Source organism: Bos indicus x Bos taurus, chromosome 6, assembly GCF_003369695.1.
Source record: "Bos indicus x Bos taurus breed Angus x Brahman F1 hybrid chromosome 6, Bos_hybrid_MaternalHap_v2.0, whole genome shotgun sequence".
NCBI classification, from domain to species: domain Eukaryota; kingdom Metazoa; phylum Chordata; class Mammalia; order Artiodactyla; family Bovidae; genus Bos; species Bos indicus x Bos taurus.
In genome coordinates, this window is record NC_040081.1 from 114025467 (window position 1) to 114050979 (window position 25513).

At 58.6% G+C, this 25513-nt stretch overlaps 1 protein-coding gene across 1 annotated transcript in view; it reads left to right on the top strand.

Annotated features, from left to right (window-relative positions):
• HTRA3 (HtrA serine peptidase 3) overlaps window positions 1–16383 on the top strand; it is a 29589-nt gene extending 13206 nt beyond the window's left edge. The window contains exons 2-9 of the mRNA XM_027545150.1: window positions 273–372; window positions 3137–3359; window positions 5248–5442; window positions 6627–6659; window positions 7595–7709; window positions 11804–11852; window positions 13579–13674; window positions 15271–16383. Of these exons, the coding sequence (XP_027400951.1) occupies window positions 273–372; window positions 3137–3359; window positions 5248–5442; window positions 6627–6659; window positions 7595–7709; window positions 11804–11852; window positions 13579–13674; window positions 15271–15436 (977 nt within the window). The 3' untranslated portion in view covers window positions 15437–16383. The remainder of the gene's footprint in view (window positions 1–272; window positions 373–3136; window positions 3360–5247; window positions 5443–6626; window positions 6660–7594; window positions 7710–11803; window positions 11853–13578; window positions 13675–15270) is intronic.
• The last annotated feature ends 9130 nt before the right edge of the window (window positions 16384–25513 follow it).

The following is a 25513-nucleotide window of genomic DNA, read 5'->3' on the forward strand; positions in this document are numbered from 1 at the left end:
AGCTGGGGTGGGGGATGGTCTCCTTACACCAGCACACTGCTGTCTAGGAGAGAAAGGGCAAGGGCTCTTGGCAGCTGGCCCAGATAGATCCAGCCCGAACTTTGTATGAGTGCTGTGTGGCCCAGGGTAAGTGTCCTGGCCTCTCTGAGCCTCCCGGCCGCCCTGGCGATACAAGGTGGGGAAGCCCGGCGTCCGCCAGCCTTGGGACAAGCGAGCCCTGTGCCTGGAGGTCTGGGCCTCACTAACGCACGTGGTTCTTCCTGCCAGCGCAGGTCTCCACCAGCTGACCAGCCCGCGGTACAAGTTCAACTTCATCGCCGACGTGGTGGAGAAGATCGCGCCGGCTGTGGTCCACATAGAGCTCTTCCTGAGGTGCGTGGAGCCCCTCTTGGCCCTACCCCACCATCTGCTGGGCCCAGACCAGACTCGATCCTAGCACTCGGGGGAGGGGGGCAGTAGAGACCAGAGTGGCTGTGGAGTCCAGCGGACCCTGCTCAGACCGCCTGGCCGCTGTTGCCCTGGGGAGGGCGCCCGTCCCTGACCCTGACCTCGTGGCCTAAGGAGACAGAAAGCAGCTCACACTTGACCCAGCTGTAGGGGCTGCTGCAGGGTCACAGGGGCTGTCTGAGCTGATACCGCCCTGCAAACTCCTGGCTCCCATGGAATCCTGGGAGTCTCTTCCCAAATTGACTTCGACACTGCAGCTCTGTCTTAACCTCACGGCCACTGTGTGTGGAAGGGGCCGGCAGGGGCCCAGACGGGACACACAGGGTCAGACCCCCCCACTTCCATCCTGTTGGAGTCGGAGGGAGCCAGCTCCTTGCATGCCACGCTGCCCGAGGGGACCATCACCAAGACCTCGGCCACAACCCCAGGGCCTCACTTGACTTCACAAAGCTTTCCTCGAGCGGTGGGGGCTGCCAGCATCAAGCCCCACCAAGGCATAGGGACGAGGCAGCCCACCCCCCACCACATCCTGGGAAAGGGGCCGGGAGTGGGCAGAATCGCTCCCACGCTGACTCCTAGCCCCAGCATGGGACTTGGCCCCTGCCCACTGGCTGTGGGGCTTGACCAGTGGGAGCCCCTGTCTCCCGGCATCCCGCTCCCAACCTCTGGAGGCCTGGGGTGGTGCTCAGCACCAGCGGTGCTCCAGAGGACAAGCGGACGCCTGGAGCGAGCTCAGCATGGTCCTCGGAACCCGCTCTGTGCCTGTCGCCCCACAGGCTGCCCTTTCTGCCCTTCTGAGCTTCTCCCATCGCCCCAGCCTGGTGCCGCTTCCCGGAGGAGACAGCCAGGCCCAGCCGCCCGCCCCTCAGCGCTGACCGACAGGGCGTGCACCGCACTCTGAGGCCCTCCCACAGGTTGGGAAGGCAGGCTCCCATGTCCCCATTTTCTGGATGTGGAAACAGAGGCTTGGGCCGCTGCCGCAGGCTCAGGGATGCCCCCCGGGGCTCTGGCGTCTTAGAGCCAAGCCCATCCCCCTGCAACACGCTGACCCCCTCACTGCCTTTGCCACGGGCCCCAGACCCTGAAATGTGTCTTTAAGGAAACAGCAGCCCAACGTGTGAATGGCCCGTCCTTGGCCTTGCAGGTGGCTTGTTGGGGGGGCAGCGTCCTTCCAGACACCAGCCCCTGAACCAGCTAGTTGCTGACCACAGCGGGAGGCAGCAACGCTGGGTCCAGCCTTCCCTGGAAGCTGACGTCCCGGGGTGGGGGTGGGGTGAGGCTGAGGTGGGCGCCATCCCAGACACAGGCAGCGTGGTCCTCCAGCACAGGCACCTCCGGCTGCGACCCCGGAGTGCGCGGGGGGAGGCCCTGGACTGCCTGGGGCTCTTCCTCAGACCTGAGGCGAGTCCTGCACCCAGCAGGCCCCGCAGGGCTCGGGTCTGCTCAGGGAACCGCACGGAACCGGGTGGAGGCAGGAGCTGGTCTCAGGCCTGAGCGGACAGATGCTCTGGTCATCGCGTGGAGGGGCTGAGTGACCAGGCTGCCCAGGTCAAAACCTGGCTCTGCCCTTCCCCTGCCTGACCCGGGCGGCTGGTTCATGTCCCCGGGCTTGGGTCCCCACCTATGAACTGACTGCGGACAGGAGGCTGACCCCTCTGAGCCTCAGTCTCCTCATCCAGGAAATGGGCTGACGCCACCTCCACTGACCCGGGCAGCTTCAGGCCTTGTCTGCCCACCTGTGAACTGGGGGGCCTCTGTCTCCTGTAGGGCGGCCGTGAGCACGGTGGGACGCGGTCCCTGGCTCCATGGGCGCTCTCGGTGACCTTGGTTGTTCCTGACCTGCTGGGGAGGTGGCGTTTCTGTGCTTCCCAGAGATCTGCTCCGCTCTTCCTCCCCGCCCTTCCCCATCCCCGCCCCCTCACACACACACACACACACACACACACACACACAGAGTTAGACCCTTTATGGCTGGTGTCTCTCCAGCAGCCTCGGGCATGCTTGACCTGCCCCGTCCAGGCCCTACACTGCGGCCCCAGAGACAGAGGCGACCCTCCCCGGGGAAGGCCCTGAGCCTTCCCAGGGCTTCGGGGCAGGCAGCCAAGGCACCGGAGGGAGGTGGGAGCATGGGCCCCTCAGTGTTTACGACCCTGTCTCTGTGCAGCTGGAGATCTGGGACGCTGACGTTCCCCGGGGACCTGCTGAGTCCCGTGGAGCTGTGTGCACATCCTCCTGTCTTCCCTATGGCTTGTTGACCGACTGCCTGCAGACGGGCACCCTGCTTGCTGGAGCAGGTGGTATCGGCCCATTTCCCAGAGTGGGAGACTGAGGCCCAGAGGGGTCACCCTCCTGGCTGTCCACAGTCAGGCAGGTGTAAGTGGGGACCGGACTCAAGGTTACAATCCTGGTCTGTCTGGCTCCAGGGCAGGAAGTGCCTGCTGCGTCGTCACGGTGCTGACATTCACAGGCCTTGCGTCTCGTCCTCGCAAATGGCAAGTCACAGGCCATCATCCCCCTCTGTGGCTGTGAAATGGGTCCAGACTTAACGACTGGCCAAGGCCACAGCCAGGAGGTGGCAGAGCCAGGATTCAATCCTAAGGCCTGGTGGATGCTCGTCTCCCCCAGACCCTGGCTGTGGCCGCCCCTACCCGCAGTCCTGACCCAGCGCACCCACCTGCCTCCCCCACAGACACCCTCTGTTTGGCCGCAACGTGCCCCTGTCCAGCGGCTCAGGCTTCATCATGTCGGAGGCGGGCCTGATTGTCACCAACGCACATGTGGTGTCCAGCACCAACACCGTCTCGGGCCGGCAGCAGCTCAAAGTGCAGCTGCAGAATGGTGACACCTACGAGGCCACCATCAAGGACATCGACAAGAAGTCGGACATCGCCACCATCAAGATCCACCCCAAGGTGAGTGGGTGGGGGGTGGGGAGCCTTTCCTGGACCCTGGGGCTCAGAGACCTTCAGCGCCACTTTCCCGTCAGACAGTCAGAGGAACCGAGGCCCCTGGGGACTGGCAACGTGTCCTAGTCTTGGGTCTAGTGAGACTAGAACCCCAATGTCTGGACACCGCCCTGCAGGGCCCTAAGCGGCCCGGCTGCTGTCCAGGAAATGTGCAGCTCCCACACGGAGGGTGGCGAGTCTCCAGGGCCGGGGACCCTTCCATTGTCCCTCCTGGGCCTATTCCTGGAGATGCCACTGTCCCCCTGGGGGTCACAGAAGGGATGACTCCCTCCTGCATGTTTCTTGCTGTTCAGCTTCGTGGTCCCGGCTCCATGGGGCGCTGTGGGCTCACCTGGGGTGACCTGTGCCCTGCCCACGCCATGCAGTCCATGCGGATGGGCGGGGGTTGGGGGCGGGTCCATGTGGGCTGGTGAGTCCAGCTTGGTTGAGCTTGCACCCAGCTTCTGCTCTTTCTGAATAAAAGTTGCCAGGACTTGAGATGATCGATGTCTTGCAAGGAGGCCTCCTCTCACCTGGTCACGTGAGAGGGAATTCAGTGACTCCATGAAATTATCCTAAGGGAGACAGACCCTTGCCCACTTTCGGAGCCCTGTCACAGTCGTCCCTGAGCCCGGGGCACCACCTCTATGTTGGAGACGGGGAACCTGGGGGTGACGGGAGGGCCGTACTCAAGGTCAGAGGTTGGCAGACGTTTTCCGTGAAGTGCGGACAGTGAACGATATAGGCTTCACGGGCCCTGTGGTCTCTGTCGCAACCTCTCCACTCTGAACCGTCCTGGGAAGGCAGCCACAGGCCAGACAGATGGCTGGGCTGCGGTCCAGGGAAAGATGTGTTTACAGAAGAGGCTGCTGGATTTGGCCAAGGGCCATAGTATGCGCCCCCTGCTCGAGGACCCCCGTGGGGAGAGGCAGAGCCGTTCGGAGCCCTGGGTGGGTGGCCGCTTGGTCTCTCCCCTTCCAGGCACTGGAATCTCCCCCTGGGGAGTGGAGGGGTGCATTCTAGCAGCCACCAAAGATGCTGGCAGGGTCAGTAAGACCAGATGTCCTGGTGCTCAGATGCTCCCAGTGCCTGCAGGGGTTCTCATGACCGCAGGTCTGACTTCCAGCCCCCAGCCCTGCGTTAAACTGGGCTTTGGGGAAAGCTGCTGACCTGCGTTGTCCCCTCTGGGTCCTCGTCCCAGATGCCGCTCCCTGGGTCCTCACCTGGGACCCCGTGTGCCTCTTGCTGAGGCTTCACTGCCCAGCAGCACAGAACGTGGCACGTTGAGGCTCCATGCCTCCCACGTGGGCACAGCTGCTCAACGCCTCCTTAACCCTCACTTCTGTGTACAGCATTTTTCCTGCTTTATCAAGAGCTGCTGTGAAAAACAGAAAACTTCTTACTTGACTTAGAGGCAGACAGTACGTAGGGGACGCTCCTGACACGGGAGGAGAGGCTGGACGGATGGAGCCCACAGTCCTGAGGGTCTGTGACTCAGAGTCCTGGCCTCTGACCTCCAGAGTCAGCAGAGGCCCCTGGGATCTGGGCGCGGCTGTGCCTCCAGGCTGTGCCCAGCCAGACCTCTCTGTGTCCTCGCTGATGTGGACCTTGTGGCTTGCCTTGGGGAGACCTGTGGTCGCTGGTGGGCTGAGCCCCTGCTCTGCAAATGCCAGCCCTGGGTCTGGTGGCCCCCAAGGGTCAGCCAGCCTTGCTTTGGCCTGCACCCTGATGGCTCTGTCCAACTGCTCCGGGGACCACCCTGCCGGGGGCCTGGCCATAATTTGGCTCTGGTCCCACCAAAGGCCCACCACTGAGCTTCCCTTCCCGTGTCGTCCCCACCTCCCCCCACCCCCAGAAAAAGCTCCCTGCGCTGCTGCTGGGCCACTCGGCAGACCTGCGGCCCGGCGAGTTTGTGGTGGCCATCGGCAGCCCCTTCGCCCTGCAGAACACGGTGACCACCGGCATCGTCAGCACAGCCCAACGGGATGGCCGGGAGCTGGGCCTCCGGGACTCTGACATGGACTACATTCAGACAGACGCCATCATCAATGTGAGTGTGCACAGCGGCCTCAAGGCCGGTCCTCAGAGCGCCGCCCCGGAGCCCCGCCCCCCATAGCCCCGCCCTCCAGAGCCCTTCTATCTCTCCAATATGTCCACTGGTGGAAAGTTCTTTCTTTACATTAAGTGCAGCTCTGACTCCCGGGACTTCTGCCCGTGGGCACCAGGCTGGCCCTCTAAGTCTCAGAGGCCGCAGCCCTGATCCGGGACAGTCCTTCAGAGTCGTAGAGATGCAGCCAAGACCTCAGAAATATTTTTGCCTAAATCACACACCCCGACAACATCATTACCATTATTATTGCTGCTACTATTATTATCCTATTGGATGCCACGTCTTACATTCACAAAGCCGTTTGTCCAGACACCCAGCGCCTGCCACCTCTCTGCTTTACCATGGTTCGGAGAAGGCAATGGCACCCCACTCCAGTACTCTTGCCTGGAAAATCCCATGGACAGGGAGCCTGGTAGGCTGCAGTCCATGGGGTCTCTAAGAGTTGGACATGACTGAGCGACTTCACTTTCATTTTTCAGTTTTCATGCATTGGGGAAGGAAATGGCGACCCACTCCAGTGTTCTTGCCTGGAGAATCCCAGGGATAGGGGAGCCTGGTGGGCTGCTGTCTATGGGGTCACACAGAGTCGGACACGACTGAAGCGACTTAGCAGCAGCAAACCCTCTTCTGGGAAGTGTTGGTCTTTGAAAGACTTCTCGATGCCAGTGGGATGAGAAACGGTGCCCTGTCCTGCATCCACCGGGGAGGGTGGAGACATGGATGAGAGGCTGGAGGGAGCCCATGAGGTCTGGGCGGACAGTGCGGCCAGCTCAGACCCCGATGATCAGAGACGACTGTGCACTTGGCCACTGCGGGCCTCAGCCTTCTTATCTGTGGAATGGGCGCTGAGGCCTGTTAAGCCTGTTGTGCTCAGTTGCTTCAGTCGTGTCTGACTCTTTGCGACCCCATGGACTGTAGACTGCCAGGCTCCTCTATCCATGGAATTTTCCAGGCAAGAATAATGGAGTGGGTTGCCATTTCCTTCTCCATTCAACCCTGTTGGGGGAGGAAATTCAATTACATGTTTCTGGGCCCGTTGGATGGTAGTTTCTAAAGAAAAAGCTTCAGAAGCCCTCCAGGAGGGGAGGTGCGGGGCCTGGCTGACGTGCATTTCCTCCCTGCAGTACGGGAACTCCGGGGGACCGCTGGTGAACCTGGTGAGTGTCCCCTGGGGCAGGGGCCTGCGGTTTTCTGGGGCCCTGTTCACACTGGGATGGGCAGCACAGCCTCGAGGGGGACTTGGGGCCCAGAACACGGCCCTCGTGCCTTCACACCCAATGGTCTGGGGGCTCCGGAGGAGGATGCAACCCCAAGCATGTGCTGCCCCCAGGGGAGCTGATGCTGTCGGAGGAGCGAGGGAGGTCTCAGAGCAGCAGGACCCGGTGCCTGTGCTGGGCCTGGGGCAGGGGACACGGGTCAGGGGCCGGTCCCCACATCATGTTGACGGGAGAGGAGCTGGGCTTGCCACGCACCTCTGGGGCTGGTGTCTGGGCCGTGTAAGGACAGACGCAGGCAGGATCCCACAGGAGCGCTGGGGCAGGGGTGTCTGCCGGGCACCCCTGGGAGGAGCTGTGTCCAGGAGTGGGGTCTCAGGTGGCAGATCAGGCCAAGCAGCACCCGCCTCCTGGTGGGGGAGGGCAGGACAGGGAGGGAGCCCAGCTCGAAAGGGACAGATAGTGGAGGATGCTGGGGGCTGCCCTGACCCCATGTTCCCCCACCCTGCTTCTCGAAAGAGGGGATAGAGGGTCCCCCAGTCCTCACCACGTCCCTCTTGGCTCCAGCCCCTCAGAAGGCTGGCTGGGGGCGTCCTCGGGCAGTAGACACAGCTTCTCGGGGGCAGACTGTAGCTTCCCAGGTCAACACTCTGCAGTGATGCAGCTAGGGGTCAGCTGTGGAGGCAAACGGCGGGAGAGGTGGGGGTCCCTGACTCAGACCTGGACCCTGGAGCACCTTTAGGGAGCTTCTCAGGGAGGGGGCTGACGGCCAGGGCCCCTGGTCTGGGAGCCGAGTCGCACGGACACGCTGCTCTGCCACTGAGGGCAGTGGCCACTTGGGCTCTCGGAGTGACTGCCCGCTCTGATCTCCCGCCCAGGACGGTGAGGTCATTGGCATCAACACACTCAAGGTCGCGGCCGGCATCTCCTTTGCCATCCCCTCAGACCGCATCACGCGCTTCCTCTCAGAGTTCCAGGACAAGACTGGCAAAGGTACGGAGCCCCCACGTGGGGTCAGGGACACTGCCCCAGGGCTGAGCTCAAAGCCTCCAGCAGGGCCAGGCAATCCCGCCATGCTCTGTGATGGCACCCACTGCCCAGCCCACCCTGATGTCTCAAGACCCCCAACCGGGGATACCTCAGCCTCTCTCCCATCCTCTCCTCACCTTATGACGATGACCACCCCCACCCCTCTAGACGGTCCCCTCTGGCTGGGGATCGTCCACCTCACCTCCCACCTCCTAAGGTGGTGGCCCCTAGGTTTCACTCGTCTGAGCCACTCCATAGTTGCCAGACCCAGATAGAACTTCCTTCTATCCCATTAACCCATCTGCCCTCCCACCCACCAGCCCATCCACCTACTCACCAACCCACCCATCCATCCTCCCACCCACCGTCCCACCCACACACCAACTCATCCATCCATCCACTCATCGCTTCATCCACCTATCCTTCCTTTCTACCTTCTTTTTCTTGCTTTCCTTCCTCCCATCCCTCCCTCTGTTCATTCATGCATCCACCCCCCCTGCATCTTTTTATCTATCTAGTTTTTGAGATGGTGGTTTTCCTTCTTCATCTTTTGATATGGTAAATTTCTTTGGTTGGTTTTATAATATTAAACTATCCTTGCATTCCTGGAATAAAGCTCACTTAGTCGTGATGTATTATCCTGCTTTATATATTGCTACGCTTGATTTGCTGAAAGCATTTCAAGACTTTCCACGTCTATCTTCATGAGGAATGTGGGTCTAGTTCTCTTTCTGGTTTGGTGTTGGGATAATGAGTTGAGAAGTGGCTTAGGAAAAACATTCCCCTGTCTGTCTCTTCTACTCTCCGTTTTCTACTGCAGTGCTATTTTACTTCTGACACATCTGGTCAGCAATAAGTGGGGTTTCTCCCTGCCAAGCTGAGTGTCTTACAATTTAACTCAATTCTGACACTGTCTACCTGGAGATAGCATCAGACCCCACAAGTTAAGGGCTCAGTCCTATGACTGCCCCAGCCCTGCCTTCAGATGCCAATTGCACACTGACTATAAATCAGAATTGCCCATGACCCCTTTCTTGGGTTGGATCGTTTGCTAGAGCAGGAAGACTGTTTTCTCAACAGATAACCAGTTTATTATAAAGCATATGTCTCAGGAACAGCCTGATGAAGAGATTTGTAAGGCAAGGTGTGGGGGAAGGATGCGGAGCCCATGGTCTCTGGGTGCACCTCCACACAATCGCCAACCCAGAAGCTCTTCAAACGCATCTTTCTGGGATTTTGTGGCGGCTGCACGACATAGGCATGGTTGACTAGGCTGCTGTGTGTGTGTTAGTCACTCAGTCGTGTTCGACTCTGTGCGACCCCATGGACTGGAGCCCATCTACTGTCGACCGTAGCTTCTCTGTCCATGAGGTTCTCCAGGCAAGAATACCAGAGTGGATTGCCATGCCCTCCTCCAGGGGATCTCCCCTACCCAGGGATTGAAGCTGGGTCTCCTGCATTGCAGACGGACTGTACCATCTGAGCCACAAGGGAAGCCTCTGAATAAGTTATTAGCCACTGGCAATTGATTCAACCTCTAGTTCATCTCCTCTCCCTGAAGCAAGGCAGAGAAGGCTGAGGAGAAACGTTCCAATCTTCCAATTACGTGGTCGGTTCCCCTTGCAACCAACTGACACCCTTAGGGGCTTTCCAAAACTTACCTCATTAACATCAAGTCAAATGTGATTGAAAGGGACTTGTGAATAACGAAAAGCCAAGTGAGAGTTAGACCATAAGGAAGGCTGAGCGCCAAAAAACAGAAAAAAAAAAAAAAAAAAGGAAGAAGAAGGCTGAGTACCAAAGAATTGATGCTTTCAAACTGTGGTGCTAGAGAAGACCCTTGAGAGTCTGTGGACAGCAAAGAGATCAAACCAGTCCATCCTAAAGGAAATCAACAATGGAATATTCATTGGAAGGACTGATGCTGAAGCTGAAGCTCCAGTATTTTGGCCACCTGATGCAAAGAAAATTGTCACATTGGAAAAGACCCTGATGTTAGGAAAGATTGAGAACAGGAGGAGAAGGGGACGACAGAGGATGAGATGGTTGGATGGCATCATTGACTCAATGAACAGGAGATGGTGAAGGACAGGGAAGCCTGGCGTGCTGCAGTCCATGGGATTGCAAAGAGTCGGACACGACTGAGTGACTGAACAACAATAACAATTTCACCTTTAGAGGTCTGGAACTATTTCAGGAGCTGTGAGAAAAAAATGTCCCTTAGAAATCTGATCACTTTAGGGAAGTACAAAAGTTTCAGGAGCTATGTGTTAGGAACCCTGGATGAAGACCAAAATATGTATACATTTCTTATTATTGGTCACAGTATCACAGAAATAGCCACTCATTTTCAGTTTTCTAGAACCGTTTGTGTAGAACTGATATGGTATCTTCCTTAGGCATCCGTTAGACTTCTCCTATAAGACCGTCTGGGCTTGAAGTTACTTTGTGGCAAGATTTTTAACTACTTCAATTTCTGTAATAGATGCGGGGCTATAAAAAGTGTTGGTCTCTCAGTCTTATCTGACTCTTTGCAGTCCCGTGGCCTGTAGCCCACCAGGCTCCCCTGTCCATGGCATTCTCCAGGCAAGAATACTGCAGTGGGTTGCTGTTCCCTTCTCCAGGGGACCTTCCTGACCCAGGGATGGAATCCAGGTCTCCTGCATCACAGACAGATTCTTTACTGTCTGAGTGACTAGGGAAGCCCATATAGGGCTATGGAGGTTATCGTTGCTTCCTGAGTGAACTTTCGTAGTCTGAAATTTTCAAGAAATTGGTTCCGTTTACCTCTGTGGTCAAGTTTATTGAGCCCTAGTTGTTCATATTGGTCTCTTATCTTCTTAATACCTATCGAATCTGTAGTGATGTCACCTCTCCCATTCTTGATACTGATCATTGTGTCTGTTTTCCCCCTAATTAGTCTGGCTAAAAACGTATCAATTTTGTTGATTACGAAAAATCAACTTTTGGTTTTCATTTATTTTCTCCACGTTTTCCACTTTCTATTTCTTTGATTTCTATTCTTTATTATTTCTTTTCTTCTGCCTACATTAGATTTCATTTGATCTTCTTTTTCTAGTTTTAAGGAGAAGGCTGAAGTCACTGATTGGATATCTCTCTTTTTTTCTGATATTGGTACTTGTAGTGCTATTAATTTCCCTCTAGGTACAGCTTTGCCTCCACCCCACGAAGTTTGGCATGTTGTATCTGGTTTTGTTTTTTCAATTTAAAATGCCTTCTAATTTCTCTTTTGATCTATTCCTTAAAGTTGGGTTATTTAGCAGTATGTATATTTACTTTCTAAGTTATTGTGAATCGTGTAGAGACCTTGTGGTTTAATTCCACTGTGGCCAGGGAGCACAGTTTTGTGATACGACATTTAAAAATGTGCTGAGACTGCTTTAGTGTTTGTTGCTGTTGTTCAGTCGCTCAGTCGTGCCCGGCTCTTTGTGACCCCACGGAATGCAGCACACCAGCCTGCCCTGTCCTTCACCATGTTTAGGGTTAGACTATGTGAAGGTTGTTGTGGAGTCTAAGACACCTGCTAAGTCACAGGCTGGAGAAGCTGGGGGCACAGAGCTACCACCTTAGCCGTCTATGTTTGTATTGCTCCAGCCAGGGGCCTGCCACGTCGTTAGAGCTCACTGGGTGTTATCAATTAATATCTGGTTTTTGGAGAAGGCAGGAGAAGGTGACCAGTTCAGATCACGGCAAGGCGACTTGGGGAGCCTGTGGGATGGAGGCTGGGGCAGGTGGGTCCACTGTCCACTGGGGTCGGGTAGGGGGCCCAGCAAGAGAGCAGATGTCAGAGCTGATGTAGGTGAATGGTGCCCAACGATGAGGGAGGGCCCGAAGCCCCCAGATCAGAACCACGGCCTCTCCCAGGCCCTCAGGAGTAGCCACGTGGGGAGCGGTGCCTCTGGGCTCCTGAGGACACAGGGGCTGGGCTGGCCCCAGGGGCGCAGCTCCTGCTGCCTCTGCTCCCTGCCCAGGCCCGTCGGGGAGTACTGAGGCCTCCATGGCAGCTGTAACCAAGTCCCGACATGCTCTGTTTCTAGACTGGAAGAAGCGCTTCATCGGCATCCGGATGAGGACCATCACGCCAAGGTGAGTGTCCGAAGGATGCTGGCGCCCGCCGCCCCTCACCCCCACACTCCTCCCGGGCCCTGGCCCCAGTGGGCCTGGCCACCGGCAGTTGCTCCCATGGACCAGACGCATCAGGCTTCTGAGCCTTTGCTCAGGTCAGTCCCGCGGCCTGGAACACCTTTCCCCCTCAGCCTGATCCAAAGGACTCCGTTCAGGTGCTCCTCCTCCAGGAAGCCTCCCAGATTAGTTTTCCTGGGGCTACCATAACAAATCACCCCAAGTTAGTGGCTTAAAACAACAGAAATCCTTTCTGTCAATAGTTCTGGAAGCCCTCAGTCCAAACTCAAGGGATCAACAGGGCTGAACTCCATGGATGCTTCAGGGAAGGGTCTTTCCTTGTATCTCCCAGCTTCTAGTGGTTCTGGGTGTTTTTTGGGTTGTATTTGCATCACTACAAGCTCTGCCTTTCTCATTGCATGGTGGGCACGTAGCCCCCAGATTAGAGCCAGGATATCTCCCAGACTCTCAAGAGCAGCCACGTGGGGAGAGGTGACTCTGAGCGCCTGATCACACAGGAGCTGGGCTGGTCCAAGGAGGGTGGCCCCTGCTGCCTTCTCCCTCTTCTTTCTCTGATAAAAACACCAGCCATTGGATTTCGGGACCACCCTAAGTCAGGCTGCTCTCATCTCGAGATTCTTAACCAGGCGAATCAGCCAAGTCGCTATGTCTAAACAAGGTCACGTTCTGAGGCCTGAGCAGACTTGAATTCTGGGAAGGGGACACCATTCTCCCTGCCTGGAGGCCACTTCAAGGGGAGGAGATGTCTCCTCTTCAATTGCACAGCTGCGCTTCCCTCCCCAGCTTGCACTGGGTCCCCCGATGTGAGAGCTGCCCACTCCCAACCTTGGCCACGAGCTCTTTGTGAGCAAGGGCTGTGTCCTGCTCACCCCCAGGGCCGGGACTATAACAGAGCAGGTGTCTGCAAATTCTGAGTGCATGAAATAGGGGAGGGGCTGGGGAAGAGGAGGGACAGGGAAGAAGGAAGGGAGGCCGAAGGGAAGAAAATGCAAAGTCCAGGGGTTTGGAGAAGGAAGAGGTCACTGCGCTGGGGAGCTCTGGGGCTAACTCAGCTCATCTGAGGGACCCTCCCACCCACACAGTCCCTAAGATGACATTCCTTCCTGTGTCGGCAGCGGTTCCTCTGGGGAGTAAACCTGAAAGCAATTTGGAATCAAGACCAGTGTGTCAATTTACCATCTAAAGGTGTCATTTTTCTCTTCCGTCCAGCCATCCATCCACCCGGCCTTCCATCCAGCCATCCGTTACACCATCCTTCCAGCCTTCTGTCTCTCCATGTTCACCTGTTGTCTGTTCATCCTCCTTCTGTCTACCCGTCTATCCGTCACTCTTTCCTTCCCTCCGTACCGCCATCTGATCTCCCATCCCTCTTCTTTCTTTCCCTCCTTACCCCTCCTCCCGCTCATCCTCCTGTCTGTCCGTCACTCTCCCCTCTCCACACTTCGAATCATCCACCCTCACTGAGATTTCTTTCGAGGAGCCCGAGCTGAGTGGGGGTCACAGACAAGAACCAGTGACAACCCAGAGTGGTCAGTGGCAGGTCCCTGCAGCGTGGGGGCACAGAGGAGACTCCTCGTCCTGGGTGGAGGAGGGGACGAGGGGGCAGCTTTGTACTGAGTGAGCTTAGAGGCCCAGAAGAAGTGCCTTAACGGTGGAACTGTCTTTTCAGTTTGGTGGAGGAGCTAAAGGCCAGTAACCCAGACTTCCCAGCAGTCAGCAGTGGGATTTATGTGCAAGAAGTTGTTCCGAATTCACCTTCTCAGAGGTAGGCTCCACCGGAGGAAGCAAGGAGGTTGGGCGGGCGGGCTCGGGGCCTGGGCCGGACTTCACTGACCTTGCATGACCTTGAGCTTCCTGGCAACGTGGTGTAACGTGAAAATGGCAGGCGGGATCCTGGCCAGTCCTCTAAGCTGGGCTCAGGCTGGAGGCCGAAGGCCGTCCCCTCCTTGGCCCAGAATGTCCTTCCCTTTGGGTCTGGAGAGACAGCGTAGTGGAGGTCCTCACCCCCCAAGCTGAGAACTGCATGCCAGCCTGACTCTCACCAGCCTTGCGGGTCAGCCTGGGTCTTTCCTGGCCAGTTTCCTCATCAGCAAAATGGGTATGATTCTGCCTACTCTTCCTCCCCCACGGGACACTGTCAAGATCAATTAGGGAACAAAGCCTTGCCTTCTCGGAACCTGAGGACGAGGGAAAGGTCGAGTGTTGCAGCGTGGTGGGCTGAAGCAGGCCGTGCGGTGGGCGATGGCACGCGTGATCCTGGGCCCTGGATCGGCGCTGAACAAGCGCCCGCCCTGCCTCCTCCCTGGCGTCCGTCTGTGCAGTGGGTGGGCTCCTTTGGATCCTGCTTCTAAAGTGTAGCTTCAGGAGCAAGAAGTGGCCCATGTAGGGTCTGGGGCCCCTCTGGGGGTGGTGAGTGGAACCAGGCAGGAGGGTATCCCAGCCCCTTCAACCTAACAGGACCTGTTTTCTCTGTTTTGTGTGCTGGGCTGGAAGATGCAGATCCCTGGAGTCTTCCTGCCCTGAACACAGCACGCGTGCTCAGCCCACAGCCGCCGTGCAGTAAAAATTGTCGAGATACAGATCTGTGATGCCAAAGAGTAATCACCCCCAACTCAGGCTCTCTATTTGGGGGTGCTGGGGCAGCAGGCAGGCGTCAGGGAGAGTGGCCACACGCAGGGTGCCCTGGACAGGGGAGCTTGGTGGAGACGGTGGCTGCGGCTGACCCAGGCTGGGTCATGAGCTGGGCGTTCCAGCTGCGTCCCCTCAGGGGCTCCTCACTGCAGCCTACGAGGTGTGGGCTCTCATCCCATTGCTCAGATGGGAAGACTGAGCCTTGACGCAGTCAGTCCTCTGAGGTCATGCAGCTAGCCCGTGTGGATCTGGGTCCTGTCACCTGCGAACCTGACCTCGGTGCCACTCTGCCTGCCCTCTGGATGGAGGGGAAGGTCACGGCAAGTCAGGTGCAGAAGGGGGCTGGCCTCGCTCGTTCCAGCCCTGACTGGAAGTCTTAGTAACTGCCGCAGTGGTGGAATCAATACCCTGGACCTCGCTGTGATTTGCCGAGAGCGTCCCCACCCAGGGCTGCAGTGGCGGGAACCGAGGCTCACGGAGCTGCATCCTTGGCCCAGGTGGGGAGGCCGCAGCCAGAACACGACTCCATTCCCCCTGCTGTACAGAAAAGTCAACCGACAAAGCGTTAGCCGGTGGTTGGACAGTGGCCTCTGCCCGGGGTGAGAGCCTGGCGGTCAGGACCCTGTTCTCACCTGTTGAAATGACTTTCCTTAAACCTGCGGCTGTTAGAGGCACCCAGGCCCCGGCCTCTCGGGGAGGAGCTGTGACCGCCTCTCTCTCCCGTTGGCAGGGGGGGCATCCAGGATGGAGACATCATCGTCAAGGTCAACGGGCGGCCCCTGGCCGACTCAAGCGAGCTGCAGGAGGCCGTGCTGACCGAGTCCCCCCTGCTGCTGGAGGTGCGGCGCGGCAATGACGACCTGCTCTTCAGCATCGCGCCCGAGGTGGTCCTGTGAAGGTGGGGCCGTCTCCCCCAACCCCGCCCGTCGCCAAGGACCGGGGCCCGCGGGCTGGCTCCCTCCAGAGCCGCTGCCCCCGCGGGATCAGGACGAAGGACCCGGGTCGGTCCTCAGCACAGCCAGCGGACTCTTCCCGGCATCCAGGACCGGAGCCACAGGCTGGCTGGGCTTCGCCGGGGGCCCGCATCTCAGCCGCATCACAGTGCCCCCCACGCCACCCCCAAATGCTCCGGGGGGCCCCCCACATTCCCAGATCTAGAAGACTCTCGTATTCCCCCCAAAGCCCCTCCTCTCTCCCACCTTCCTGCCTTTGCACCCGTCCGTAGGGTACTTCTCTGTAAACGCCTGCCGTTCCTTCCCCACCCGCACCTCCCCAGCTCTCACTGATCAGGTCTCAGGCCCCCAGCCTCCTTCTCTCCCTGGGGTGTCCCTCTGCCCCCCACAGCACAGCGCCCATCACCTTAAATGACCAGGGCTGTCTGCCTGGCTCACCTGCCCCCACTGAGGAGTCCGGTGTGGCGGGTCTGGCCGGAAGCTGGCACTGTGAAGCATCCCCTGATGACCTAGCCGAGCCCTAGGGCTTGGCGACCAGCCCCAGCCTCCCAGGTGGGGGAGAAGCAAGCAGAGAGAGAGCAGAGGGTGTCTCCCACCCCTGCCTCCCGGGAGGCTGGCCTGTCCTCCCGGAGAAGACCCTGGGGTGGGGTGGGGACTGCGGAGGAAGCTGGGACCCGCGGGCAAGGGGAGGCGAGGACTGAGCCGCTGGCCTCCCCAGCTGTTCCGCGGGTAGCGGGGACTCATGGCATCCCCAGGAGCTCAGGTGGTCCCCTCTCGGCGGGGAGCCTGTTTCCGGGTGACCCCGTGAGCTCCCCAGCGCAGTCCGGCCCCCAAGTTGCTTGTACTGTATGTTTCTCTACTGTATGGAAATTAAAGTTTACAAGCACGTGGTTCTGGGCCAGCCAGGGCGCATCTGGGGCCCCCTGCCTGCTGCTGCACAGCTCCTCCTGACCCAGAGCCGACCCGTCCGTCAGCAGGCACAGAGACAGCGGCGGGGTCTGCTGCCCAGAGCAGCGCCTGAGCATCGCCATGCCCCAGCCGCCCCACCCTCAGCCCCGGGCTCCCCACTTTGACTCCTGGCCCCTGGTCCCCAGCAAGATGCCTACCCTCCCCATTGCAGGAGCCTCTCCCCCGATACAGGAGGGTCCTGAGACCACCCACCTCCTGGCAGTGGCCTCCTGGCCGCTTGGAGAGGTGTCTGGCTGGCAACGGCGAGCCACCGCGTGTGCAGTGCATGCCCGGTCAGGCCGTGGGGTGAAGTCTCCCTGTGTCATCTTCACTCCAGACCACCCAGCAAGGGCGCTCGTGGCAGAACCGGGGAGGCCGGGGCAAAGCCAGCTGCCCAGGACCCCAGCAGGGGCTGCCGGCAGGGATCGAGAGCTGTGAAGTCGCCCAGAGCCCACCCCCAGGGTCGCGTGAGCGGGAGGCTGAGGGGCGCTGATCCGGGCTGAGAAGGAGAGCCCAGCCCGGAGTTCTGGACCACTGTCCTGGAAAGATGGAGCCCCCTTTGGTCCAAACCTCTCAGAGCAGCAGGGCCTGCCCCCAGCCGGCCTCTGTGTGACCACAGCCAGCTTGTCACTCAGGGCTGTGGGGAACTACAGACTTCACGCTTTCCCAACTCCGAAAGCCTGAGATTCGACAGGTCCAAACTTAAATGACCTACCAAGGGGGCTAATTCTAGGAGCTAGCCTCGGATGGCCACGGTGGTGGCTGGAATCCCGCTCAGTACCTGGAGGGACTCATGGGAGATGGGCCCGGAGGGTGGGGGCTGGAAGGGCCGAGTGGGGCTGACTGTGGCCACAGGCCGGCTGGACAAATGGGGTGGGAGGTGGATAGGGAATCAGACTGAAGAGCTGTCAGCACCCACAGCCATGAAAGAACCCGAGACCGTCTGGTGACGCCGTGACCCCATTCGCCATCCTAGTTTTGCGGTCCCGGGGTCAGACGATCACAGAACTGAGCACACTCCTCACCCCCAGGCCACGTCCAGGGCCTGCTGGGGAAGGAGGGGGCCGGCACAGAGGCCACCCTGCAAGGAGCCTCCCAGCCCCACCACGCAGTGGTCCCTGCCACCCACCGGCCAGCCCACCCCCTTGCCCTGTCCACCCTGAGCCGACTCCTATCACGGCCCGCCCTGTGGCCAGCATTCTCCGAAACTGTCCGGGCACCGCCCCGGAGCCTGGCCCAGCCCCCACTGTGGGACCACCCACCTCGCAGCCAGCCCCCATGCCCCTCGCCCACCCAGGGTGGACCAGACCATCCTCACAGAGCAGGCCTGTGCCATCTCACCCCCCCTGCCCCTACCCCGCCCACTGCCCAATCTGGAGCAGTCGTGATGCCCAGGGTCGGTCCACTTGCTGAGGTCTCTGCTCTCACCGGCCCCAGGCGGGCCCCTGCTTTGCGCGTCCACAATGGTGCACAGAGCTTGGTCCTTGTTCTCCATCTCTGGCTCCCTGTCGGTGTGCCCAGCGGCCACGTGGTCCTCCCTGGGGGTAGGGAGCCCAGGGAGCTGGGGCAGCTGTCCAGGTCAAGGCCGCTGGTCTGGGGGCCTGGGCTTGGGTGGATGATGAGCTGGAAGTAGGGCACTAAGAGCGGAGCCTTGGACTTGAGCGGGGCCAGGCGTCTGAGAGGGCTCTGGGGCCCGCGATCAAGGGGGTCAGGTCAGTTCAGTTCCTGGTGAGAGCTGCTTCCTGGCCTGGCAGAGGCTGCTGATGGCTCTATGCCCAGGAGGCAGGGGTAGGGGTGGGGAGCTGGCAGGAGAGGACTGGAGTCCTTCCTACATGGGCGGCAAGCCCACCGTGAAGCTGCCCACCTTCTCTAACCCTGCTCGCTCCGCCAAGGCCTCGCCTCCACTTCCCGTGACCCTGAGGGTAGGGAGGGCTTCCGCTTGTGAAATTGGGGTACACGATCCAGTCCTTAGCGCAGCAGCACAGGTGTGGGGAGGAATGGAGCGGGGAAGGAGAGAAGCAGACAGGCCTGCGGGTGTTGTGCTGGAGGGACCAGGGGGTGACGACGCCGGCTGAGCCCCTCTGAAGAGCTGTGCAGGTGGAGAGCTGGTGGCAGAGGTGGTCCCACCTGCCCCCCTTCCAGGGGTGGAGTTAGTGTCTCCTGGGCCCAGAGGGGACCCCTAGGCTCCCGAGGGAGCCCTGAGCCCAGAGCTGTCCCCTGCAGCTGCAGGTGTCCTCAGAGGTGAGGGTGTAGGGGGCACCTGGCCAGCCGCTCCCGCCTGAGACTTGGAGAGACAGACAGCGGGGTGCCCAGCACCTGCCCAGAGGTCCAGCGGCGTCAAGTACTTGCAACTGCCCAGGATGGGTCACCGGCGCCCTCTGGGCATTTTCCAGAACCATCTTCCCCTGAGGTGTGGCACTGGGGTGCACCAGGCTCCCTGACATGGCCTCTGCGGGTGTCGATGATGACCAGCCCATCAGCATCGCCTCTCCCTTCCACCACCACCTGGAAACCCTCATGTTTGGAGGAGAGTCATGACTGTGGCCCCAAAGGGGCGGTGCTGAGGCCCATCTGACCCCAAAGCCGCTTTGCTGCAGCAAGTGTCAAATTAAATGTCGCACAGGGGGGCTTCCCTGGCGGTCCAGTGGTTAGGAATTGGCACTTTCACTTAGGGGGCAAGAGGCCAGTCCCTGGTCAGGGAACTAAGGTCTGCAAGCCCTGTGTGTAGTCAAAAAAAAAAAAAAGAAAGAAAGAAAAAATCACAAAGGAGGTTCCTTACTCACACTCTGGCCCCAGAGTGCTCAAAATATCACTTCATATCCGGTCACTTCCTGCACCAGGCCCTGGGGGACAGGGCTACCCGGCCTCCGCGACCTCAGGCCATCTGTGTGTGAAATGGGAGGTGGGATGCGAGGGTCTCAGCTCAGCCCTTTGCTGCCTGTCTGCGGGCGCCCTTGACTTTGTGCTTCAGCCTTCGGGAGGCCCATGGATTCCACCTCTGGGGCGGAGGGACCCCTTGCCTGAGGCTGGGGGCGGCCCGCTCACCTGCCCCTGGGCTGGCTCTGCAGCAGCGGGCTCTGTGGGGTCAAGGCCTCCGATCCCCGCTTGCCACTCAGCTCCGACCACCCCCAGCCAGGCAGATCTGGCCTCTCCACAGCTGTTTCAGCGGCTCCTGGTGAAAAACAACTTTGTCAGAGCCCGCCAGCTGCCGCCTGAGCCATTGTGCAACCCTCAGGCTCCTGACGCAAGCCCTCCACCCCCCTGCTCTGTGTCCTGGGAGCTACAAACAGGGTTCTGAGACGGTCAAAAACACCCGCCCCCACTTCTGGCTTTGGGATTTTCACCCCCTCCAAAACACCTGGATCTCTAGATGGACTGGAGTGGAAGGGGCATCACAGCTTCCCCAGCTCGAACAACCCATTGCACAGAGACCAAAACCGAGGCCCGGAGGGGAGAAGGACGTGCGGTCACGCGCGAGCCAGGGACCGGCTCCTGCAGGGCCCAGGGCTGAGCCGGGGCAGACAGCTGTGGCCGCAGCTGCAGCCGGACAAGCATCCATCTGTCCGAGTGTGTGGGGCCCGGGCCGAGAGCTCCAGGAGCCGGCGTTCCGGGGGTGGATGGCTGCTGTTCCTGTGAGCTATGGACCTGCAGGGCATCCTCCTCCCCTCCCGTCGGGGATTAGTGAATCCAGGGCACAGTGACCAAAGATGGACGTTCTGGAATGGGTCAGATGCAAGGGAAACAGCAGGGGGCCTGGCACAGCTGCCCCAGCCCGGAGCAGCGGCGCCTGGGGGGACGGCTGGGGCCCGCCTGCCACACTGCCCAGCTCCGGGTCCCGCCTCCTGTCCACACCGCCCCTCCCACAGCAGGCTTGGATACTCGTCTCCTTTCTTGCTGCCCCCGTGGCTGCCCTGACATCGGTCCACCATTCTCAAGTCTTTCGGGGTCTGGCTCTGCTCTCATCTGTGCTTTCCCTGCCTCTGTGGAAGCTGCCCTTCTCCCGTGACGTTCTCCAGGCTGCTCTGTGTCTGCTTCTTTCTACTGACCATCTTCTCCGTGATGGGCTGAGAAGTGGTCTCCAAAGTGTCCACATCATAGCCCCAGGGAACCTGTCATGTCAGCTCCCCTGGCCCAAAGGAGCTTGCAGGTGTGATCCGATGTAAGATCCTGCATTCTCTGGGGCCGGGGCATGTGACCACAGAGTCCTTAGGGAAAGAGGCAGGAGGGTCAGACAATGGACACGAGGTCGGGGTGACTTGGGGAAGGGCTGAAGACTGTGGGTGCCTCTAGAAGCTGAAAATGAGGTCTCCCCTGGAGACCCCCAGAGGAACTCGCCCCACCCACACCTGGACTTCAGCGGTGACCCTGACCCTGAGCACCGTGATACTCAGTGGCCTTGTTCAGTCAGCGTGCTTGTGATCCCTGAGGGCAGGAACCCCAAACCATCCTGGAAGCCCATCCACCTCTCCCGCATCCTGCCTGTCCATTGATCATCTCCACGTCTACCGCTTCCTACCCCGGAAGGCCGGCTCCAGGATCCGGAACGTCTCTGAAGTCCCAGCCGTGTCCCCAGAGCCAGTTCAGTGCCCACAGCAGAGCAGGTGCTTGGGGAGAACCCTCCTGGGCCCACGCTTGCCGCATCACTGAAGACCAGACCCCCAGTTCCACACCAAGGAAGACCAGGTGCCAGGGGCGGCACCTGGGGAGGGGAGGGCACCACCTTCCTCTTTGCCACACGTTTCTCTGAACCCCAGGAGCAAGCACCGCACCCCCCCCCCACCGCAGGCATCATTGCAGATGGAGCAGGCCACGTGCTGCCCTTTATCACCAGGCCCTGCCCGATACCCGCTGCAGCCTCCAGGGACACCCTTGGCCAGGCGAGCCTCCAGGGGGAACGGACCCTCCTCCTCACACCCGCCAGCCCCAGCCTCTGCCCCGTTCCCTCCCCCCACTTCAAAGGAGACCCCCACTCTGGGCCCTCACCCACTGATTGCCCAAGTCCTCTCTGACGTCCTGACCCCCTGTACCGCTGGGCTCTCCAAGCCCGGGCAAACACAGCCATGAGGTACAGAACATGCCCACTGCACACGTGACTATGCACACAGCACACAGGTGAATACACACACGTGTGTGTGCACACACAGCACACATGACTGTGCACACACACATGAATATACACACAACCACATATATGTGCACCCGCAGCACACACTCACTGCACATGTGACTATGCACATGGCACACGTGAATACACACACGGGCACAGATGACTGCACACAGCACACAGGTGAATACACACACGTGTGTGTGTGCGCACAGCACCCATGTCTATGCGCACAGCACACGTGAACACACACAGGCACGTGTGCATGCACACACAGCACACTCACTGCACACGTGACCATGCACATGGCACACAGGTGAATACACACATAGGCACATGTGTGCACACACAGCACACACAGCCCACATGTGACTGTGCACACGGCACACGTGAATACACACACGTGAGTGCGCACGCACAGCCCACATGACTGTGCACATGTGTGCACACACGCAGCGCACACCCGTGCGCCCGCCCTTCTCCTGCCGCCCCGCCCCGCCCGCCGGCGTGCCGTGTTGCTGTGCACAGCTCCTTTCATACCACACACCATCTTACGCCCGCCTTTCTTGGATTCAATGTCATCTTCCTTTATCATTTCTTTTTCATTTTCTTTGAAATGTTTCCTCAAGTGAATGTTTTCTGAAAGAAGCACAAGGTGTGAAAGGAGAGCTGACATGCTTGAAATGTTTTAATTTTTTCCCTGTGAAGTGTGACACAGACAGGAAAGGACCCACGCCCACGGTGGAGTGTACCATCCGAAGACAAAGCCACACCACCCTCCCACGGCCGAGTCAAGAGCAGAACCCCGCCGGCCCCAGACCGCCTGCAGCCCCTCGCTTGACGCCCCTCCTCCCCTCACGTTGTGGCCACTGCTTCCCCCCCTTGCTTTGAAGTCTTACCTCCTCTGTCTGCGTCACTCAGCGTGAGGTGAGTTTCGCCTGCACCTTTCACTATTCAAATGGGATCCCACCACGTGTCCCCATGGGTGTCTTCAGAGGAATATTGTGTTGTGAGTTTCCTCCACAGTAGCTACCGATGCTCATCGTTGTAGAGTGTCTGGTCCATGAGTTCTAGCCTCCTGGTGATGGACACCCAGGCTGCTCGCAGCTCAGGGCCGTGCCCACCCCCTGGCCCCAGGCCACGCAGCCCTGAGCATCTGTGTGAGTGTGTGTTTCTGATGACTGGGCATTTGTTTCTGTTGGGTGCATTTCTAGGAGTAAAAACTTCAAGGCCATCGGGTGCATGATATCCCCTCTGGGTAGAAACACAAGCTTTTCAAAGTGGTTTTACTAACTTGCACTCCCCCACCATGTGTACGAGGGTTCCTGCTGCTTCACACCCTCAGCAGCGCTTGATGTGGTCAGCTTTGAATGGGAGATATTCTGTGGCCACGGAGCCGTAGCTGTGGGTTTCGGCTTGTGAATCCGAGACTCCTGGGAGGCAGGGCAGCTCTGCCAACATCATTGGTCGATTAGATTTCTCTCTGGTGCAGGGCCTGTCACTTCCTGCCTGTTAGTCTCTAGAATGGCCTTTTCCTCATCGCTTGGTGGTTCCTTTACACCCTGTACAAATGAGCTCGTTTGTCTTTTTTGTGCTGAAAATACCTTCCCTGTCTCTGTAGTTTGCGTTTCCACTCTTGAAATGGTGTGCTTTGATGAAGAGAAGGGTTTGTTTTAATAGCCCAATTGACCCATCTTTTCCTTCCTAGCTACTGGTACTTATTGTCTCTGTGCTTATTTATTTATTGGCTTCACTAGGTCTTTGGAAGAAAAGTTATGACCAACCTAGACAGTATATTAAAAAGCAGAGACATTATTTTGCCAACAAAGGTCTGTCTAGTCGAGGCTATGGTTTTTCCAGTAGTCATGTATGGAGGTAAGAGTTGGACAATAAAGAAAGCTGAGCACAGAAGAATCGATGCTTTTGAACTGTAGTGTTGGAGAAGACACTGGAGAGTCCCTTGGACTGCAAGGAGATCCAACCAGTCCATCGTAAAGGAAGTCAGTCCTGGGTGTTCATTGGAAGGACTGATGTTGAAGCTGAAACTCCAATACTTTGGCCACCTGATGCGAAGAGCTGACACATTTGAAATAGATCTTGATGCTGGGAAAGATTGAAGGCGGGAGAAGGGGACGACAGAGGATGAGAAGGTTGGATGGCATCACCGACTCAGTGGACATGAGTTTGAGTAAACTCCGGGAGTTGGTGATGGACTGGGGGGCCTGGCGTGCTGCAGTCCACGGGGTTGCGGAGTCGAACACGACTGAGCGACTGAACTGAACTGACGTCTGCTTGGCTACATGCAGGTTTTTCCCAGTTGCAGCAAGTGGGGGCTGCCCTTGGTTGTGGCCCACGACTTCTCACGGCGTTGACGTCTCCCGTTGCAGGGCACAGGCTCCAGGCACACGGGCTCAGCAGTCGTGGCCCTCGGGCTTAGTTGATCCACCGCATGTGGGATCTTCCCCTAGCTAGTACTTTTTAATGCCTGATTTAGAAAGGATCTTCCCACCTTGGGATCGCTACCTTCCTGAAGTTTATTATCTTACATTTAGAAGCATAATCCAGCTGGAACTGCCTTTCATGTGTGATGCAAAGGAGGGGTCAAGTCAAGTTGACTTTTTCCATCTGGACATCTGGAGATATCGCCATCCCATAAAAGGCAATTCTTTCCCCATTGTCAGAACGCAGGCTCCCATATGTGCACGCTATAGGGTCAAGCACACCCAGGCGGAAGCATTTACACACATGGGGTCTGAGGCTGGGTCCCCCAGGGGCTGAGCCTGACCCCCAGGAGCACTGCAGGGAGTGCGGAGTTGAGACAGGTCGGGACGGGAAAAAGCCGTGATTTCGGGGGCACCTGGGGCGCGATCCTACTGGGGGAGGAGGGGGAAGGGGAAGGAGGAGGAGGAGGCTCCTGTCTGAGCCTCCGTTTTCTTGTCTGTGAAATGGGACAATTATGTCCATCTCATGGGGAGGTTACGTGGCTTGAGAGAGGCTGCAGGTGGAGTATCAGCCGGCCCGTAGTGGGATGCAAGTGAGTACCTAGGGGCCATCATGAGTGTGTGTTCCTGAGATGGTCCAAACTCCCTGTTTCCACCTCCAACGGCTTTCTAACTCTGGGAAGCCGTGATAATGGTAAACGACCCTGAGCACACTCCCTTTAGCGAGGAGGACCCGCTCTCTCACCGAGGTCTGCCTGTTCCCACACGCCTGGCCCCAAAATCGGCCTCAGGAAGACGTCGCCTCTCTGTGAGGCTAACCGTACACGTTTCTTCGAGCATTTTTATACTGTATTTGGGTAGGAAGCATCGATGCGTCCGGGTCATCCAAGGGCTGGGCCACGGTCTGGCTGCGTTGCTCCAGGCGAAGCCTCCGCCAGCAGCTCAGCTTATCCGCAGATAGAGCCATTTTCTATTTTGGTGTCACAGAGAAGGCTCTGTGGACGGGGTCCAACTTGGCCACTGTCTTGACAATGTGTTTGCATTTAGAGCTGGGTTGGGTCTAAAAATAGGTCTGGGAGAGATGGCTGCTGAGGCCGGGGTTCTGCACGGCCCGAGGCAGGCCTGGGGGCTCGGGAGGGAGAATGTGAGGGGAGCACTTACAAGACCCTGCCTGCTGGTCTCCCCTGGCACCATCTGAGCACGCCTCTCCATCTTCCCAGGGCTGAGAGCCGCCTCCTCCAGGAGGCTTTCCTGGCCCGTCGACTGGGATGGCCTCCTTTTTTCATCCTCTGTGATCGGCTTACTGTCTTCCCCATGAGAATGTGGGCTCCACAGAGGCAGGGCCGAGTCTGTCTGCTGCTTCTTTCCCTTCCTAGCACTTGGTCTAGGTGTTCAGTGAAAGCTTCGGGCCGAGCCCACGTGAGTGTTCGTCTTGTTTCTGAGTCTCCAGCTCTGTGAGCTCAGGCCCAGGCTCTCCCGTTCTGGGTCTCACTGTCTGCACCTGGGCGGCAAAGAGCATTTCCTCCT